The sequence below is a fragment of the Telmatherina bonti genome (genome assembly GCF_933228915.1).
Source record: "Telmatherina bonti genome assembly, chromosome: 10".
In the NCBI taxonomy this organism is placed as follows: Eukaryota; Metazoa; Chordata; class Actinopteri; order Atheriniformes; family Telmatherinidae; genus Telmatherina; species Telmatherina bonti.
In genome coordinates, this window is record NC_136628.1 from 15503275 (window position 1) to 15523691 (window position 20417).

Consider the following 20417-nt stretch of genomic DNA (forward strand, 5'->3'; position numbering starts at 1 on the left):
CAAGTTTTAAAATTTTAACTGTAATATTAGATTAGTTGTACTGATATATGTACTCTATGCTTAAGACAGTTAACAGTTAAATTATTTCTGGGTACTTATAAGATTGTACATGTTGTAAATGTAGATTAAAATTCAATTTAAAAATGGCTAAATAATTGAGGAAAGAAAAAGCAGCTCGTTTTTTTGTCACTGAGACAATTATTCGGCAATACATGACACTATTTCTCTGCAGCTTTACTGAAACTATAGATAGGTACGTTCTTTTCTGGAGGACAGGGATTCTTTCTTTGCAGGCTTCTCATATTGTTCAGTGTCCTCACTAGGCTTGCACAAGAAGCCAAAAATGACCATCATCATACTGTTCGCTTACATGATATCCATATTGCAACACCTGCCGAAACTGTGATAAACATTTGTCCCTATTCACATATTAAAAGGAAGTGATGTGATACTGTACATTCATGCTATATGCAGGTCACTCTTATTGTCCTTGCTCTCTAAGTGCTAACATGGCAAAGGAGCAGATAAATTAAGCAGTGTGGTGGTAGAAGGTAATAAGAGAAGCAAGGAAAAGGTGGATTCAGAAGAACTTGTGACTTAACAAAACAGTGTGTCTTTGTTTTGGTAACAGCTATTTGGAAGTATTTTGGTGAGAGGAGAGATCATGCACTACAAACACAGATACTCTGGAAGACATGCCAGATACTTGGACCAAGCATAAGGTTAAAAAAAAAAGCAAATATTTTCACAGAGCAACAGGTGACCTTCAGTGATTTAATCAGAAACAAAAAGGAAGCTCCTCCGTCCAACAACCTTTTTAATAGTTTGTTTGGTTTCTTCCCAACTGAGCGTCTTAACATATAAACTATCATGTTTTTCAACATACCCCTAAGTAACCGTAGTTAGTGACCAGAAGTGCCAACGCAATTCCAGAATACTAGTACGTTTAGAAGTGGCCATGGCAAAATAAGGTAAATTAATTTTTTCTTTAGTTTTTAAAAATAATTTTAAACTTTAGTTTTTAATGTTTTCAGGTATTTTTACATGGATCAGGCAATAAATAGGCATAACAGCAGCAACAATAGCAGACAGCGTCAATACAGGTTTGGCAAACCTAAAATCATGAATTTGCTGTAGTTGTAGAAAAAAGCTGCATTGCTGAAATACAATTTGTACATCCTATCCAGAAAGGATCATGGCAGCAACAGACGGAAAGAAATCACTTCTCCATTTGCAAATCAATACAGCTGCATGGGGTTGAATGAACACACTCGCTACTCTGAGCTCATATAGGCTGTCCAGGGTTTCAGATATCTCTCAAACTTAGTACTTGAGGGTTATGGTTAGGGAGAAGGTCAAACACTCCATCACACATATCTCCCCGATGATCTCTTTCCATTCTAAGGTAGGTGGGGAATCTCTACTGAGCCATTTTCTGGTTATTGCTTTTTTGCAACCGACTAATTAATTAAATGTGTAATCTGTATGTGTCCTGTTTCTTTAAATTGGCCGACAGATTCCCAGAATATCTGAGCTTACAATCAATCTTTCATTAATTACATCCTTCCAAAACACTGAAAGTGAAGGACACTCCCAGAAAATGTGGAAGTATTTCCACACATCCTCCGGCAGCGACCAAGCTCAGGCCTGTTAGTTTGGGACCCTGTGATCTTTGGGGTTGTGAAGAATCTCAGGATATTTTTTCATGCAAACTGTCCACCAGCCGGAGCCTGAAGTGGATGACTGTGTTTTACGGACGTTGAGCCAGCCCTCCTCTGTAATCTTTGCACTAGCTTCCTTTTCCCATCTTGTTTTGACATGTATGCTGGAGTGACCCCTCTCCAGCTGCAGATGCATTTAGCTGTTTACCAGTAGATTTACCATTGTGTGCCTCCAGAAGTATTTTAACCTCAAGCAGTCTTTTCTCTGTTGTTCACTTAATGTTTTTGTTATAATGTCTCAGTTGGAGGTATCTGAAAAAGTCATGTTCCTCAATGTTAAAAAGGTTTTTAAGTTGTTGGGGAATCCTTGACTAACTAATCCTTAACTAATCCTTAATTATGTGTTATTACAGCGTAGTATTCATGTGTTTTGTTCAAATTCTCTGTCCTTCAGTAACTCTTTCCAGATGTTCAGAAGGTAAATAGTTTAATCTAGCAGTCACTGTGTGTTGCACCATTACTGTAAGTCCTAATTACATTATAGGCTATCTATCTGCAGATATGGACCACGGCATGGACAAGTGGACAGACGCTAGACAGTTGTCCACAGTTAGGAGTATCTGATCTGGTGATCTCAAAGATATTCTGTTTTTCATTTAAATATCAGTGCATTGCTGCAAACTCTGCCAAATCTTTCTCTTCAGCTCTTTTTCTAAAAAAAAAAAAACCAACAAGTTTATTAGAAAACACAAGTATCTGTTTTTCTGATTTAACAATGACTTTAAAAAGAACAAAACATAGCAGCTGTGATTTTTGTGAATAATGCGTGCTGTTTGTCTGCATTATTTAAATAAAAAACAATTATTGTGTCGTTTTTTAATAAAAACAAGACAACAATTATTACTAAAACATGACTGAATTCCACCTGTCTCAAAACAGGCACTATAAACTATGTTAAAATGATCTGAGCTAGACTAATAGGAGCAGTTTCAAGGTCCTTATTGAAATCTTTGACAGGATTATGCCCCCCCCCCCCCCAGAGTTAGCCCAGAGTTAAGTTATTTTTTTCACCAAGGTCTTGTGATGATGAAAGAACCTGATGACTATACATATCTGCAGCTCCAATGATTGAGGGCCAATTTCCCTGCTGCAATGCACCTACAGGGGTTCAAATAAAAAGGATCTCCCAGCAGTTTCTGTCCAGTTCTGCACAAATATGTCAGTGGTGTATTAATGTGAATAGGTGTGTTACAGCAGGTAAAAGTCCAATACCTGCGCTAGTCTTTGAGAACTAGATATGCTGATCTGTCCAGGAATCTCACATTTCAGCAGCACTCCACAGGAGTCCGGTATTTTCAGCAGTCTTCTGATTGTCTCCTGTGTTAGCCTGAATGCACCGAGCAACTGAATATTCCAGCAAACCTGTTGGGCTTCTCGCCTGAACAATCGTAAAGTCTTAAGTTGTTTGTGCAAAGTCAGCAAACTCATATCAATCCCATTGACACAACTTGGAGACAAGAATGTTTCTTAAAGTGTCAAAAATACAACAAAATCAGACTGAATGAAACGTAACAGGTTGGAGGAAACAGAAGAATCTCAGAAGTATCCTGCAGAAAAGCACAACACAATATCTCCTATAAACAGTGCATTTGTTTAAATGATTGTTTATTCAGAAATTCTGAGTACTGCAGGTGTGAAACCTGGATCAGGTGTCGTTTAACAGATTAATTATTTGCACTCTTTCATATTGGGCAATCTCCACATCTTAAATTTTAATTAAAAAAAACAATTAATCTTCCAGTCCTAATTGTTTGGCACTTCTGGAGGAGACTAACAGGAGTCTTTCATTGTTTTCCAGTTGAATGCGATCCAACTCCAACAAAAGTAGGCTCTATCCACTGGGTGCAGTCACTGCTGGCATAACTAGCCCAACTGTGGTTATATTTTTTTATTCATTCATTTTTTACCAGAATGAAGCAAGGCGGAGTCGTTTGTTCTGTCGCTACCATGATGGTAAAAACAACCCTCGTCTCCTGTTGAAGCCTGTAAAGGAAGAAGATGAGTGGGACAGTCCACACATTGTTCGCTACTTGGAAATTCTGTCAGATGAAGAGATTGAGAAGATTAAAGAGCTGGCAAAACCCAGGGTGAGAACAATAGTTTTTTTAATTGAAATGTTTGACCTATCTGAAGTTGTTAATACAAAATGTGGAGTGTCATTACTCTGGACACTTTTTAGCTCGGTGGAAATAAGGTTTATATGAGTAATGTTGATTAGCACTAATGGACACTTACAGAAGGTGCATGCTTAGAAACTTTCTACTGTGTATGTATATAGTATTTTAATTGCAAAAAATATTTTCTATTTGTTGCCAAAAGGGTAATAGTTCTTTTTCTCTGTGTATGACTCTGAATGTCATGTCATGTCATGTCAGGCTTTGTAAAACAAAAACAAAAACGCAGACTTACTCAGTCACTCAGCGCAGCAGTTAGTATTAATCTTTTAGATCCTCTTTATTCAAGAAAGTCAGATGTGTATAATAATTTCTGAGAGGTTAATTACCCATGTGACCTTTACATTTTCTGCTCTTTGTTATATCTGCAATTATGGTATTACGGTTTAGAACAAACACTCAGATCTGGGCAAACTGCTTTCTCCCTTCCTATGTCTGTGTGGAATAACTTGCAGAATACTATCCGCTTACAGACACTCCCCTGTTTGGTTGAAGGCACTGTTACAAACTGCCTTTTTTCTGTTGTGCGTTTACTAACAGATAAAACTGTTTTGCTGCCAAATTCCTGGTAGCAAAGCTTTTTTTTTTTTCTTTCTATTTTTTAATCTCAGTGGAGCTTCACCAGTAAAATGAGAAAACCAGAAATCTCATGTTACAGATTCAGCTTGCTATTATTTTTTTAAGGTACACTAAATATTACAAAATGTAATAATTCCTAAAAGATTTAGAAATACATAGTATGAATCAGTGTCCACACAAAAAAAAAATCAGACTAAAATGAAAAGATATTGTTTAATGTTTTAAAATGATCTTTGTCATTTTTAAGCTTGCTAGAGCTACCGTTCGAGATCCTAAAACAGGAGTTCTGACCACAGCCAACTACAGAGTTTCAAAAAGGTACGTCATTAATAGCAAGGAAGCCTCAGAAAAAGTAGAACATGTTCTTGACTTTAAGCAAAAATGTTGCAGTTGTGAATTTTACATGTTCAAAAAAATCTAAAGTTTTTAGAATAAATTTGTATGATAATTGAAATATTAAAGTAAACGTATAGAATTGAACAGAATATAATAAATAAACTCCATAGTTTAAGGTTAATGTGAAATCAATTCCGCATTGACACATAGACCTGTGATATGTCTATTGAGCGCCTTGTGTAAATGTGAAATTATTATTCAGGTAAGTTAGTCGAGTAAGTTGCAATGAATGTTTCTGTCTAAATATATTTCTATTACCCCGATGCGCTTCTTTTTAAAAGTGATTTTTGGAAATCAATGTCTCTGTCTAAACTGGAGGAAAACCACACAAACTAGACAATGTTAAAGGCAATTTATATTATTTGTGTACACTGAAATGGCAAGTAACGGACTGATACATCTTAATTTCCTGATTTTTAAATAGTTATTTTTTCTTCTCCATCCTATTGTTGTTGTTATTGTTGTTATTATTATTATTATTATTATTATTATTATTATTATTATTATTATTTAGTCATCAAATTGAATTTTTATTAAACATGTGATTTTTACAGATTTCTGTTTACCCTCTTTTTCTTTTCTTAAAAAAAGTTAAATGGCACCAAACTTGATAGCCATACAGTTTAAAGCACAGGTGTCAGACTCCAGTCCTCGAGGGCCAGTATCCTGCAGATTTTTGTTGTCTCGACGCTCCAACACACCTGACTGAAATTCATAAATAGGTTGACAAGAAGCCGTTGGATCCATTTGATTTGAATCAGCTGTGTTTGTTGAGGGAAACAACAAAAATCTGCCGGATAGCGGTCCTCGAGGACGGGATTTTGAAAACCCTAAAGGTGTGTATACTGTGTACTTATTGCATTTTGGTCTCTTCAGTGCATGGTTGGAAGGAGAGGAAGACCCGGTCATTGAAAGAGTTAATCAGAGAATACAGGACATCACTGGTCTCACTGTAGAAACAGCAGAGTTACTGCAGGTATTGTTTTTCACCCTCTGTCATTTGCAGCTGTGATTTATGTGAATGTACTTATAGATTTTCTCACACACACACTCACCCTGCAAGTTAACAGAGTAGTGTCCGAATAGAAATGATGACAGCCTTGGCTTATGTTGTGTGAGAAGATTTTGAACTTTGAGGCTGCTTCACTCACAAAAGAAGTGAATAAATGCTTTCACGGAGCACTTCAGATTTCCAATTGAGGTGCCAAAATAACCAATCTGGAGTGTACTGTGATCACAGGTCCCTCAGTAGGACATCTGTTGTTTTTCGCTCATGAATAATCCATGCCAGAAGAAACTAACAAACCAGGGTATAGATTTTCTGATACTGGACCAGCTTGGACATCCTGCCAAGGAACCAGTGACTATTATGTATTACTGAGTGGTTGTTCTGGCACTCTGGACTGAAATTCAACGTCCCCCAAGGTAATATCGAACCAAGAAAGAAAACAGACAACATCCTCAGGCAGAGGAGCTGAAGGTATTAATAAAGACAACTACTGTTTACAAGTTTAAAGTTACAGTTGAATAAGTTTTTATGCTCTTACCCTTTCAAGTGATTTTGAAGTTTCTTTACAGTGTCAAAGAAACAAAAAGTTACCTAAAGTGTTTCCAGAATCGAGATGATATCAGATTTTTTCCAGAGGCTTTTACTGGAACAGTTTTCTGTCAGAGGAGTGCTCACACTGAGAGTTCATAACTGAGTAACAGATAGCAATACTCGGCATGATGCCACATGAATGTGTGACCTGTTGCAGCGGAAGAACAACAAGCCTATAAGCTCAGATTACAAAAATAATTACAAAAAGGAACCTTTTAGGTCTTTTTGTCTAATGTGAAAACTTAGTAATTATTTGTACTTATTTTGTTTGAAGTTATAGTCATGTGCACAAGCTAAATCATGAAAAGACGAGAGAATGACACACAAAACACCGTTTTCATGATCTATTTTTATGAATTTATTGCATGCGACTGACTAGGTTGCAAACTATGGAGTTGGAGGACAGTACGAGCCCCATTATGACTTCTCAAGGGTGAGTTTATTTGTTTTTCGATGCAACTTCAAGCATGCATGTGGTTGTAAAATTGCAGCAATTTTCTTTATCAGAAAACTTTAATGTACAGCATGGTCTTTTCCTCAGATGTGTTCTTCCTTCTCTATGATGTTTGTTACATCTACCAAATGTTTTGGCAGATTTAGCTACATTTCAGAACCCCTCAACTACGTGGAAAAAATAAAATACGTGTTGCAAATTTAAAACAAACCTTAGCCACATCACTGTAGTTGCTTATAATTGTGACCTTCTCACTGAGTCAACATACAGAGCCGTAACCACTGCATAGATGTTTCTAAGTTCAAGTGGATTATGACTTTGCCAGATCACAGCTGTGATAACAAGATCAGGACTTTATGGAACCAAAGCAGCAGTCTCGGTACTTTCAGATGAGCCAGGGTTGAATGTGTCGCCTTTGCTGCTTTTCTGTCCTAACTTAAAAAAAACAAAAACAAAAGTAAGTGAATGAAATCAGCTTTATTGGGAAATCAGATGGATTAACACTGTATGTGAGTTCAAGAGAGGAGAGGAAACAGTTGTGATAGACATCATATAAAAAAAGATATAATAAAGGAGTTATAATAATTGCTCTGTCGAGTAACATATGAGATGATGACATTTAAATACTGTTCAGAAATGGCTGGTAAGGCTCTGTAGGGGTAAATCCTTAACATAATGACAAGTACTTAGTGTTTACAAATACTGAGTCAGTGTTGATTGCTAATATCTCTTTACACTGCCCAGAAGTTATGGCCCAGACTCAGGAAAGTAAGAAGTTATGAGAGAAACAGAAGCTGACAGGATGTCTCAGCATAATCATGGCTTGTGATAGACATTTGTATGAATCTATGTGCTTTGCTTTCTTTAAGGAATATCCTGCTTGATATTCATTTAAAGACCAAACCTGTTTAGCACCTCTTTAAAACAAAGAGGGTGCAGCTGTCCTGTTTTACATTAAGCTTAAAACTACTTTTACCTAAAAACATTTAAATGATTGCAGATGACAGAATAAATTTAAGTTAGATTGTGCCCTTAGTGGCGGGCTCCAAATGTGAGTCTTTTTGAAGATGGGTTAAACATATAAACATCTGTTGCAGCGTCCTTTTGACAGCAACCTCAAGGTCGATGGAAATAGACTTGCAACCTTCCTAAACTACGTAAGTAATGTGTGTATTTTCACTCTTAAATTTTATCTTTATAGAAGGATGAGCCTGATGCTTTCAAAAGATTAGGCACTGGAAATCGAGTGGCAACTTTTTTAAACTACGTAAGTACGTGCTTTCAGTCGTCGCTGATTGAAGGCCAGCGATGAAAGCCTCCTGAAATCCACTTTCCTTCCTTTTGTTCTGGCATAAGCATAAGCTCTGGTTCAATCTTGGACTTAGATTGATTGACTCTATTGGAAATTAGCTCCGTTGTGCCATTAGTCATGTGGTAAAGACTCAAATATTTTTAGCATCTTAAAGAGGATTAGCAAAAAGTGCCGTCAGAGACCTACCCCAACATCAGGAAGTCTGAGGAATCTTGCAGACATGTGTCTAAGCAAGAAAATATTTTTTTGTCAATCAGTTTGAGTGCATATTGTTGAGAGTTCTGCTGGCCTTCACTCCTTAACATGCTAACCTCCAATATTCATTCTGCCCTAAAAGAAATTAGTGATGTTTTCAAGTTTACATGCAATAATTACATTTCAGATAGTCAGGGAAATTATTATAATGCTGAATAACCATGATGTTTAGGATATATATCTGTAGTATAAACAAATGCAGTGGTTCGTGTATATAAACTTTTGTCAGCAAAAAAAGCCAAACACTCCTTATGGCCTGGCAAATTAAAAATATTAAATCCTATTTGGATAGTTAGATGCCACATGAAGCAGGCGAAAGAGGAAATTGAATATCTTCATGGTTCAAGAGCAAATACAGGTAAATCTCAGAAAATTATAACATTATGAAAAAGTTCAATTTTTTTGTCACTCATTTCAGAATGTGAAACTCGTATATTTTTCATATATATATATATATATATATATATATATATATATATATATATATATATTGATTCATTACACATAGTGAAAATTTCAAACATTCATTCCTTGAAATTTTGATATTTGTGGCTTATTGATAATGAAAACCCAAAATGCAGTGTCTTAGAAAATTAGAATATCACATAAGATCAATGAAAATAAAAAAGGTTATTTTTTTAAACAGAAATGTCAGGCTTCTGAAAATCATGTTCATTTCCATGCACTCAATACTTGGTTAGGCCTCCGTTTGCATGAGTTACTGCATCAATCTGGAGTGGCATGGAAGCGATCAGCTTGTGGCACTGCTTAGGTGTAATGGAAGCCCAGGTCATCTACATAGTTGGGTCTGGTGTCTCTCATCTTCGTCTTGACAATACTCCACAGATTCTCTGTGGGGTTCAGATCAGGTGAGTTTGTTGGCCAGTCAAGCACAGTAACACCATGGTCATTAAAGCAGCTTTTGGTACCTTTGGCAGTGTAGGCAGGAACCGAGTCCTGCTGGAAAATTAAATTTCCATTGTTTGTATCTCCATAAAGCTTGTCAGCAGAAGGAAGCATGAAGTGCTCTAAAATTTCCTGGTGGATGGCTGTGTTGACTGTGTACTTCAGAAAACACAGTGGACCAACACAAGCAGATGACATGGCTCCCCAAATCATCACTGACTGTGGAAACTTCACACTGGACTTCAAGCAACATGGATAGTGACAACCCCGCCATTATTTTGACTTTGTTTAATTGTTTGTCTTTCTGTTGACCTGGACCCGGTGTGCTCTGCCACAAGTTGCGAGCTCCACCAAGCCTGAGCTCAGTGTGTCTCCCAGGTTTTGGGCTGGAAGATCACCCTGGCTGTGTGCAGGCGTGGCACTTAGTTTTGGTTTTGCTTTAGTTCAGGTTGCTTTGGTTGGTTTTGTTTAGGTGTCTAAGTGTCTAATTGACTCATGTTTTCTGAAAAAAAGCTTATATTTGTCACACCCACATTTTGCCTGCCTCCCTTCTTGGTCACAGCCTTTGGACCAGGCTGTAACAGGATTCTGTGCCTCTCCACTCTCCCTGCAGACCTTGGGACCTTGATTCCCAAATGAAATGCAAAATTTGCTTTCATCTGAAAAGAGGACTTTGGACCACTAAGCAACAGTCTAGTCTTTTCTCTCCTGAGCCCAGGTTAGACGCTTCTGACGTTGTCTCTGGTTCAGGAGTGGCTTGACACAAGTTAGGGACATTTGTAGCCCATGTCTAGGATTTGCCTGTGCGTAGTGGCTTCAGTCCACTCCTTGTGAAAGCTCCCCTACATTCTTGAATGTAAAGGATGTTGCTTGACAATCCTTTCAAGGCTGCGGTTATCCCTTTTGCTGGTGCACCTTTTCCTACCACACTTTTTCCTTCCACTCAACTTTCCATTAATATGCTTGGATACAACCAGATTCTTTAGCAATGACCTTTTGTGGCTTTCCTTTCTTGTAGAGGGTGTCAGTGATCGTCTTCTGGACATCTGTCAAGTCAGCAGTCTTCCCAATGATTGTGTAGCCTCTGACCCAGACTGAGAGACCATTTAAAGGTTTAGGATACCTTTACTGGTATTTTGAGTTAATTAGTTGATTAGGATGTGACACCATGACTGTACAAAATTGAAGTTTTTCACAATATTCTAATTTTCTCACACTGCATTTTGGATTTTCATTTTCTATTGGCCACAATCATCAAAATTTCAAGGAATGAGTGTTTGAAATGTTTCACTCTATGTGTAATGAATCGATATGATATATGGGTTTCACATTCTGAAATGAGTGACAAAGAATGTTGAACTTTTTTATAATGATCTAATTTTCTGAGATGTAGCTGTAGCTGTGACAGAATTCTTGAAGGCGCAAATGCATGTGAAACATAAAACTCTGGGGACACCATTCCTGAAGGCGTGGAGAAACTGTAAAAATTACACAGTTCAAAAAACAACTTGTAAGTAAAATTTGTTGTGTTGTCAAATGGAAAAAGTTAGGCAACAACAAAAGAACACGTTTCACTCTCAGAAACAAGTTCAATTCCAGTAATTGAAGTTTTTGAAATCTGAAAGTTTATATTTTGAATTTGCACAATGTGCTTTAACATGTGCAGCATGAGGCGGACTCTTAACAAAATAAACAATCGTGTGACATTTTGTTTAATCATCACACATCAGTAACAACAGATGTGTATTTCATATAACAGACTGCATGATTTATGTTTTCTTACTTGCTGCTTCCCTGATTTCGTATCATGAGATTTTCTTTCTTCATATTTGGCAGCAATGCCTGCTTTGATAAAAGACCGAAGGGATAAATTGCAGCGGTTAACACTGAAGTTGCAAAAGTCTTTCAAACACTTCTTCCATAAACACTATTTATAGATCATAAATTACTTTTCTCACAAATATACACTTAAATTCTCCTCTGTATATTTTTAATGCCATAACTCAGGAATGGGACAGTAGATTGTAATCTTGTTAAAGTGTCAAACCCAAATGGTGACACCCTTTCTTGGCTGCCAATTAATTAAAATCCTTCAATGTCTTACTTACACACATTTTTAATCTGAACACACATCAAGCACATTGCAATTTAACTGTTTGGCCTGTGGCATAAATTCTTTCAGGATTATTTGTGTGATGGGATTCTGCTTTAAGAAAAATGTTTTCACGCATTCTAATGTATTTTTTTTAGATGAGTGATGTGGAGGCGGGCGGTGCCACGGTCTTTCCTGACTTTGGGGCAGCAATCTGGCCTAGAAAGGTAACAACAGGGTGCTGTATTTGTTTATGTTCACATGACTAGACTGTATATAAAAGAGGACATTATCAAGTTTTATGTCTATTGTGCTGGCTGTTTGTACTGTTGATCAGGGCTGTTTCTAGCTATGTGGGGACCCTAGGCAAGTTGCTGTTTAGGGGCCTCTAGTTTGTCAAAATGCGAAGAAGAGATTCCTAACCCTTTAGATGATCTATTAACATGCCACCATTTATTACACTTTTTGAGCAAAACAGGCCACATGTAAAATAAAGATGTTAAGTTGAACCACTCATGCAATGTAAACTGTTAAAAAAAAAACCACAATATTACAAGGAAAAGAATTGTCTATATGTCAATAGAAAATATGAAGTATTTTTAAAAAAATGCTTACTTTAAATGAGAAAATCCAACAGACCAATAATGTTTAATTACCTTAGTCTTACACTTATCAGCATAACAACCAATAATAACACACATTATTCACAGTAACATTCACAAGGTGCTTTTCTATTACTCCTAGAATTGCGCAAAAACTAAATACTGTAATAAAAAATGCTAATGGAAACAAATACATTTTGAAAAAATTCTCAAATATCGCTAAAAAGTTTTTACTTTCTCATTGCATAGTTTTTTAGACGTTTCAATGTAAAAACATATTGCAAAAGTGTAATTGAAATACTTGTTTTTTGCATTTAAATGTCTCCAGACATGATGTGGGGGATCAAAACCTGTTCATTTCAGGTAAAGATGGCATGGTGTGGAAAAAACAACAGTGAATTTCAGAGTTTTAGAAAAAGAAAAAAAAAAGAAAGAGAAAAGCTTCAAAAAGCCATAGCAAATTCTCCACAGCAAATGAAAAACATCAAAAAATAAATAATACTACGTGGCTACCTTGCATAAGCCAAAAAAGGAGACTGGAGGTAATATGCTAAACATTGTTCAATGGAATCACCCGCAAGATGCAATTGTTGTTTGACAACACTTAAAAATATTGCTATTATTTTGCAAAAAAATGTAATGGAAACGCACCTAGTGTCTCATGTCCACATGTGACGGCTGCTTGCCCGTCTAATGGTTGATACTGAATACTGCAAGACCAGTAAGGCGATCTTGTCACATGTGTGATCTTAGGTAGATTTTGATGAGCTTCAGCTTTGAGAAGCTCCTCTCTGCTGAGGCCAAAGTCATCGGCAGAATTAGAATTGCTCCTGTAAAGACAAAGCTCATTAGATAATCAAGCAAAATAGACCATTAGTGTATATTTCTATTTCATTAGTACAGTGATGTTGCAGTAATACAAAATTAAGTTTAGTTTGGTTTTATATTAAACACTGTGATTGCAGTGTTACTTTAAAGCTTTCAAGTTTATACACTGTACTAGTTATAGTAAAACTAAGATACACAATCCACTGCCATAAAAGTCTAAAATAGTCAACACTATGAAATATTCCATGAAGTATTTATATGAATTATAAAATGTTAACACACTTCTAATTACCAGACTATAAAATGCACACCGACCTTAAACTAGGAATACTTGAATTAAAGATATCTGAAATACATATCCATGTTAAATGGCCACGAAAAAATTCTTAAGATTTGTGGAAACCTGAAACTTACTGGTACAGATTTATTCTTAGATATCTTGAAATTCAGTTTCTGCAAGCAAAAATGTTATTAAGGATATTTTTAATTACAACCCGGGCTACTAGGAATGTAATTTTGACCAGGAAAAATCTAATGTTGAAATCTACCTAAAGGAACTACGAGAGGACTGATTTGAATAAATGTCAAATCGGCTTGCCATACAACATGGCAGGACAGGCCAACTTTCATAAAACAAACAAATAAACTGAGTTTATCACAAACAAATATTATCCAGCTAGCTAACACTTATCCGATGCTGGCTAGCTGGCTTGCAGGACAAATTTGTTGACAATAAATATATAACCTTTATCCTTTGCCCATTTTTCTTCATCTGTTTTCTTTTTCCTCCATTTTTTCCGCACCGCTGGGATAACTCCTTTTTTATGCCATTATGGTGTTTGTTTTTTTCAATCCTCTTACTAACAGGAATGAATGGTAGCTGTAAATCATTCCCACCAAACCTGTCAACGTTGTAACGCCCTCTTCATCAGTCACTGTGAGCGTGGGTGTGTCATGTGACGTGTGTCTAACAACCTAAAAATGCCAATAAGAAAAGACCAGCCACTGCTTACGATTGCAGTTCATTTAATTTAAGTCAGTTTATTTTTAAGCCCATAAGGGAAGTAATAAACATTTGAGATATCTACAGATTAAAACAGACATTTTAATTCTCCTCAGAATAGGCTGAAGATGCAGCTTTGGGGCCCCCTGGTGGCTTGGGGACCCTGGACATTCTCCTAGTTCGCCTATAACAAGAAACAGTCCTGCTGTTGGTGCATTCAGGCTGCTATTTGCCAGACAATCACAAGTCTGTTTTTGAAACATTTTGCTACATCAAGCAATTCTCAGCATGAAGCCCATGATATGTCATGTTATCTCTAACTAATCTCTCTTGTATTGAATTTCTTCATTTTTTTTTTTCTTTTTATTTCTCCGCAGGGGACATCAGTGTTCTGGTATAATCTCTTCAAGAGTGGAGAGGGAGACTACAGGACTAGACACGCAGCCTGTCCTGTTCTAGTAGGAAGCAAATGGGGTGAGTTAAAGTTCAGTTTCATGGAAGGCTATGTAAAGTGACAAATTATACTAAAGCAACAATTTAATAATAGTTAAATTGCCAAATTGCCACAACCAAGTAATCCTAAGCCTATCAGGCAAAATGTGTGTAGTTACTGCCAACTTAAGAAAAAGTCATCTTCTGTTTATTTGCACCTGAGGACACCATCTCCTCTGTCATTGTGAAGGCAACATGAGAAATGGGTGTACCATGTAAACCCACACAAATCTATGAATCGTATTAATTCTCACATAACTTGTGATGCTGGATTGGGCCGGACACATTGATGGATGAAATTCCTGCCTAAAACATCCCTTTTCTAGATGTATGAGCTTGTTGAAAAGTATAGTACTTCCGAGGATTCAGTGCACTACAGTACTGTATAGTTATCCATTTGATCATTTGCTTTCCCAAACACATGATCTCTACATGTAATGCAAAGTTCATCAACTTGATACCTAGTAGGCCTTCCCAGTAAAATAATAGCATAAACGACAAAGCTTCCAAATTATGACTTTGTTTTAGCACAAAGAAGTACAATGTACATTATTATGGTGTTTAGATTTAATGAACTATCCTTTTACAAAATATACTGAAAAAAGTTCATCAGTTACACATGTATTACAACTTGCATATCCCAGTGGATCTGAAAGGGCACAAAGCATGTAATTATTCGTATCTGGAGCTAAAAAATACATGTCAAGATGTAGATATAATCTTATGGTTGCATGATCTTCTTTTTTCTTTCTTTTTTTTTTAATTGACAAAACTAGTGGATAAATGAAACCAATTGAAAAAGCTGTGAAATGCAGGAATCAAACACAATATAATGACAAAAGAGTCATCATCCTGCCAGAAATGCTCTGACCAATAAGGGTGTCGCTACATGACAACCATTTACATTAGCAGGAGATCTTTTGGGTCATAAGGTGGAGTCTTTGTCAACAGAACTTTAACCCACAACTTGAGGAGTTTTTGGGTCAGAGTCAATTACCCTGCACAACTTTAAAATAGCCACCCTGCATTTTAACACAGTGATAACAATTGTACCTAAACCGGACAATGAACATGCAAGCATAATTCAACATGAAAATGACACATGCTAGGTGGATAATTTGCAGGCATGGGGACAGAACAGACATGGCTGGTATTTAAAGTAACGAGTTCTGAAGTCTCGTCTGCAGCAAATAATAAGGATATGCACTGTTCGAAAAACACAGAAATATAGCACGGGTCATACAATAGTTGCATTTACTTGTCACACACTCTATTTAAATGGAGATTCAGGTCCTGCACAACTGTAAGACACCATTAGACTAGCACATACAAACTTTTGCTACTGTGACGCATTCACAAAACAACCAACCCGTGAGCTGACATGATAGCATCACGCAGTTGCAGATTTGCTGTCTGTGGTGAGAATCTCCTGTTCCATCACATCCCAAAAGGGTTGTATTGGATTTAGATCTGATGACTGTGGAGGTCATTGGAGTACAGTAAACTCAATTTCATGCCCATGATGAAACCAGTTGGAGATGATTTCAGATTTGTAATGCGGTACACTGTCTGATTGAAAGTATCCATCAGAAGGTGGTACACTGTGGTCATGAAGATATTGACATGGTCAACAAGACTGTGATAGGCTGTGGTGTTCAAACCATGCTCAGTTGGTACTTACGGATCCAGGGTGTACCAATAAAAATAATTCTAGGGCTGCCTAATTATGGTAAAAACAATAATCACGATTTTTTTTTTAATGTGATTATCCATTGTTTTTAACTACATTTATTTGCTTAACATTAAACAGTGGCTTTTAAACAATGTCTTTAGGATTCCAAAAATTTTACAAAACAAGCAAATAGCGTGAAGCTTTGTCTTGACAAAGTGCAAATAGTGATGTAAACTGAATAGATAAACATAAACTATGTTGTAGTGAACTTCCACAACCTACTGCAATTATTCTACATTGCACCTGCAGCCGGAGCCGACTGTGAGACTGGCCGCCTGGGAGTGTTTTAGGACAGGGAAGAGGCTCCTACTGCTTGTTACTCCTTTATAGTAATAAGATTCTGACCTGGCACTCTTGAGTGTGGCAGCTGAAATGGAGAAATGAGATCAGGCAAACTTTTTCCAATCTTCACTCAGTCCATTTTGGTGAGTTTGTGTGAATTATAGCCTTAGTTTCCTGTTCACAGTCCACAGCAGGGATCCCCAACCCTGTTCCTCAAGGACCGGTGTCCTGCAGGTTTTCCAAGTGTTCCTGCTGGAACACACCTGACTCAGACTCAGACAAGCTCTGCTCATGTCTGCTAAATACACATTGATTTGAATCAGGTGTGTTGCAGCAGGATACTTGGAAAACCTGCAGGACACCAGTCCTTGAGGACCAGGATTGGGGAACCCTGGTCTACAGGAGTGACTCAAGGTGTGATCTTCTGCCACTGCAGCCCATTTTCTTTAATATTAGACATGTTGATATGATTCTCTGCATATTTTTATTGTAACCGGTGGCTATTTGAGTTCCTGTTGCTTTCCTTTGGGCAGTTTGCTCATTCTGTCCTGGTCTCTGGCATCAGCCAATGTTTTCTCATCCAGACAACTGCTGTTCATTGGATATTTTCTCTTTTTTGGACCATTCTCTGGAAACCCTGTAGATGGTAGAGGTGAAAACCCCAGTAGCTAAGTAGTTTCTGAAATACCAGCCTATCTGGTAACAACAACTGTAGCATGTTCAGAGTATGTTAACTTCAAAATTTCTCCATATTAATGCTTAGTTTGAACTTCACTAAGTCTTTGACTATTTCTACATGTTTGAATAGACTGAATTGGTACCCGCCTCATGATGGAGCTCGTGTACAGAGGCCACTGTGCATGTTGATGTGCCTGCTGATCAAAGCAGCCTTTTGGTCAGTCAAATACTGATGAGTACATTTGGATAATGGCCCGAAACCTATTACATCAGCAACTCCAGAACTTCACAGAGCATAGAAATGATTTTAAATCATTATTGGACAATGTAAGGTTTGGATGGGTTGTGATGGGAAGGAAAAGACAGTTCAGTTCCTCAAGCTGGTGCTTGTCTTTATTTGCTCACCAGTAAAGTAAAAAGTGCATTTTTCTGTGGAAAAGTTGAAAAACTTGGAACAAAATAACAATCTGACAAAAAAAGGATTTTGGAGCTAAAACAGTTTCATGATAAACATTAGGCCCTTAATGAATCTCCTACCTGAAGCTTCCATTCTAACTTTATACTGAAGGCCCCTTATACAAGATGAACCATCATTAACTGATACTTTACAGTTAATGTAATACCCAGACACAAAGCACTGATGTGCCCATCAGCCAACCTATTAAGTTAATGATGACTATAAATGTTAAAAAAAAAAACATCATATGTAGGTTTTTAGAAACAATCAATCGCACCAGTGAACACCATTCAAAGTATTATATGGTATATGTCTGTATAAAAGCATATTTGCTCTGAAAAAGCATTTGAACACTCATCATTCCGCTTTAAGTAGCTGACGGGAAAACGATGAGAATCAAGAAATGCATATACAGACATGTTGCAATTCCAGTTTAAATAAATAGTTGCACATTAAGCTGTCATTGTACTGAATCACTTTTACACAGCACATGACATGACTTATCTCATGTTATTGGCACACAGGTACTAAAGGTTGCACAACCCAAGTTACACAATTCCATTAGCCAGGGCTGAGCACTTAATCAGATTTTAATCTCAGTTACAATCTGGGTTTTCAACTATTATAAAAGTAAAAGGGTGTAATGTTTTTTTCCTCTTTGCAGTTTCCTCTCGTGCCGTCTTCAGCTGCCAATCAAGCGTCACTGGTATTGCAGCGATGTGCTGTAAACTCCTCCCACAGCCGCTTTGGTTTTATTCAGCTACTGTGACCAACTTGGCGAGTTTCTTGCTAAATCTGGAGACTTTCCAAACCTCTTTGACAACTTTTTTTTTTTTGTTAAAAGCAACTAGCGACAAATCTAGCAACTTTTACTGAAGATATTGGAGACTTTTCTGGTGTTTTGGCGACTGACTTAAAGGCACATATTGTTCTGCAGTTACCATGACGAACAAGAAGGAGCACTTAGCAGCTCTTCCCTGTCCTAAAGCACTCCCAGGTGGCCAGTCTCACAGTCGGCTCCGGCTGCAGGTCAATGTAGAATAATTGCAGTAGGTTGTGGAAGTTCACTACAACATAGTTTATGTTTATCTATTCAGTTTACATCACTATTTGCACTTTATCAAGACAAAGCTTCACGCTATTTGCTTGTTTTGTAAAATTTGTGGAATCCTAAAGACATTGTTTAAAAGCCACTGTTTAATGTTAAGCAAATAAATGTAGTTAAAAACAATGGATAATCACATTAAATAATCAAGATCTCAATTTCTGTCAAAATAATTGTGATTTATTATTTTTAATAAAGTAGAAATGACGATTCTTTAGCTGTGCATGCAAACTGTGAGCAACCTGCTTATTAGAAGGCGATGAGACACCGTTCGAATGACATGATCTTAACCCAGTTAGGTTGATATCAAATGTACTATTGTGCAGAAGAAAGATGATTAAATGTTTTTTGTGTTGTTTTATATCTCTTCCACATCTAATAATAATGAGGATCAATGGTTGTTTTGAAATGTATAAAGTTTTTACAACTGTCATCATGTTTTTGGGAAACGTCCTCAGTTTTATTTATTTTTTTCTGTGTTCACAGTGTCGAACAAATGGATACATGAACGAGGACAAGAGTTCAGGAGACCATGTGGCCTCACAGAGGTGGACTGAAGATGACTCCACACTATGCATTGATACACACACACACACACACAACTTACTCTGCAGAGCCTTGTTTGTGGTAACAGTGCTTTACGTTTATGTTGTAAAATATTTTTGTGTTTTTCTCCCTGAACTTGTTTGCTTGGTTAACAAATGGCTCACAAGGGAAGCTTGATCCCTCTGGTGTGTGGGATCACACTTGGAACATAGCTTCTCTTTAAGAAGATGTAGAGCTGTGCCTCTGTCACCCACTCCCCTCATCTTGGTCATGTTGTCTGTTTAGTCAGGTGGATTACAAAAATAGTATCAAGAACCAAATTGCATAAAAACTTAAGGACATGATTTTTTTAGTCAATAGACATGCTTTATTGTCACACATTCAAAATTCTGTTCAAAGAAATGTCGGCCCACCACCAAATCTGATACAAAAAACCTCAACAGTTTGTCTCTCAAGTGAATATCTGAGCATTTCTTTTACTTTTTGAGCAAATGAGTAGCATTAAATGAGAGACAGAAAACCTAAAATCTTAGCTGTTAAAATACAGCTAACCCACAAGACAGTGTGATGCGCTTCTGAGGTAAGATTATTTACATTTATTGCAATTTCATATGCACATTTGTTAATCATATTTTCATATGTATATATAGGAACAGCAAGAGTGTGAAGACAGATAAAAGTTTAACACTTGGATAAAAGATGAAATAACATGACTACTTTTGCTGCTGTGCTCATCTATGAATACATCCTGCATCATATTCCAGATACATTGCAGATGACGTGTACTTGCTGTAACCTTGCATGTGACACAGTGTTTTTTTTCCTAATGTGGTTGTTATAAATGCAAAATGTTTCCAAACATTACAAATTACTATGAATTTTAGTCTAATTTTTAGCACAAATACTGTTAACTTATCTCTTACCTTTTTATTATTTGCCACAAAAAGGTTGAATTCGTCTCCAAATGTTAGATATGTTTTTCCTTAAAATCATTTTATGACATGTTTATTTATAGTGTTTAAATTATTACACTGTTGTATCATTGTTCCTGGAGATGGCAGCCAAAAACATCAATAAACAGTGTATTTTATTAAAATGTTTTGTGGGACTTCATTCATTTATTCATTATCCAAAACGCTGAGTCTAATTAAGGGACAAAAAACATTCACACTCACTCTCAGGGGCAATTTAGAGTAACCAATT

General features: G+C 36.8%; 1 protein-coding gene across 1 annotated transcript in view; it reads left to right on the forward strand.

Annotated features, from left to right (window-relative positions):
* The window catches only part of p4ha2 (procollagen-proline, 2-oxoglutarate 4-dioxygenase (proline 4-hydroxylase), alpha polypeptide 2), a 36906-nt gene extending 16596 nt beyond the window's left edge, over positions 1-20310 (forward strand). Inside the window, exons 8-15 of the mRNA XM_079247577.1 lie at positions 3632-3808; positions 4722-4792; positions 5747-5846; positions 6850-6903; positions 8126-8191; positions 11648-11716; positions 14300-14396; positions 19155-20310. Of these exons, the coding sequence (XP_079103703.1) occupies positions 3632-3808; positions 4722-4792; positions 5747-5846; positions 6850-6903; positions 8126-8191; positions 11648-11716; positions 14300-14396; positions 19155-19225 (705 nt within the window). The 3' untranslated portion in view covers positions 19226-20310. The remainder of the gene's footprint in view (positions 1-3631; positions 3809-4721; positions 4793-5746; positions 5847-6849; positions 6904-8125; positions 8192-11647; positions 11717-14299; positions 14397-19154) is intronic.
* The last annotated feature ends 107 nt before the right edge of the window (positions 20311-20417 follow it).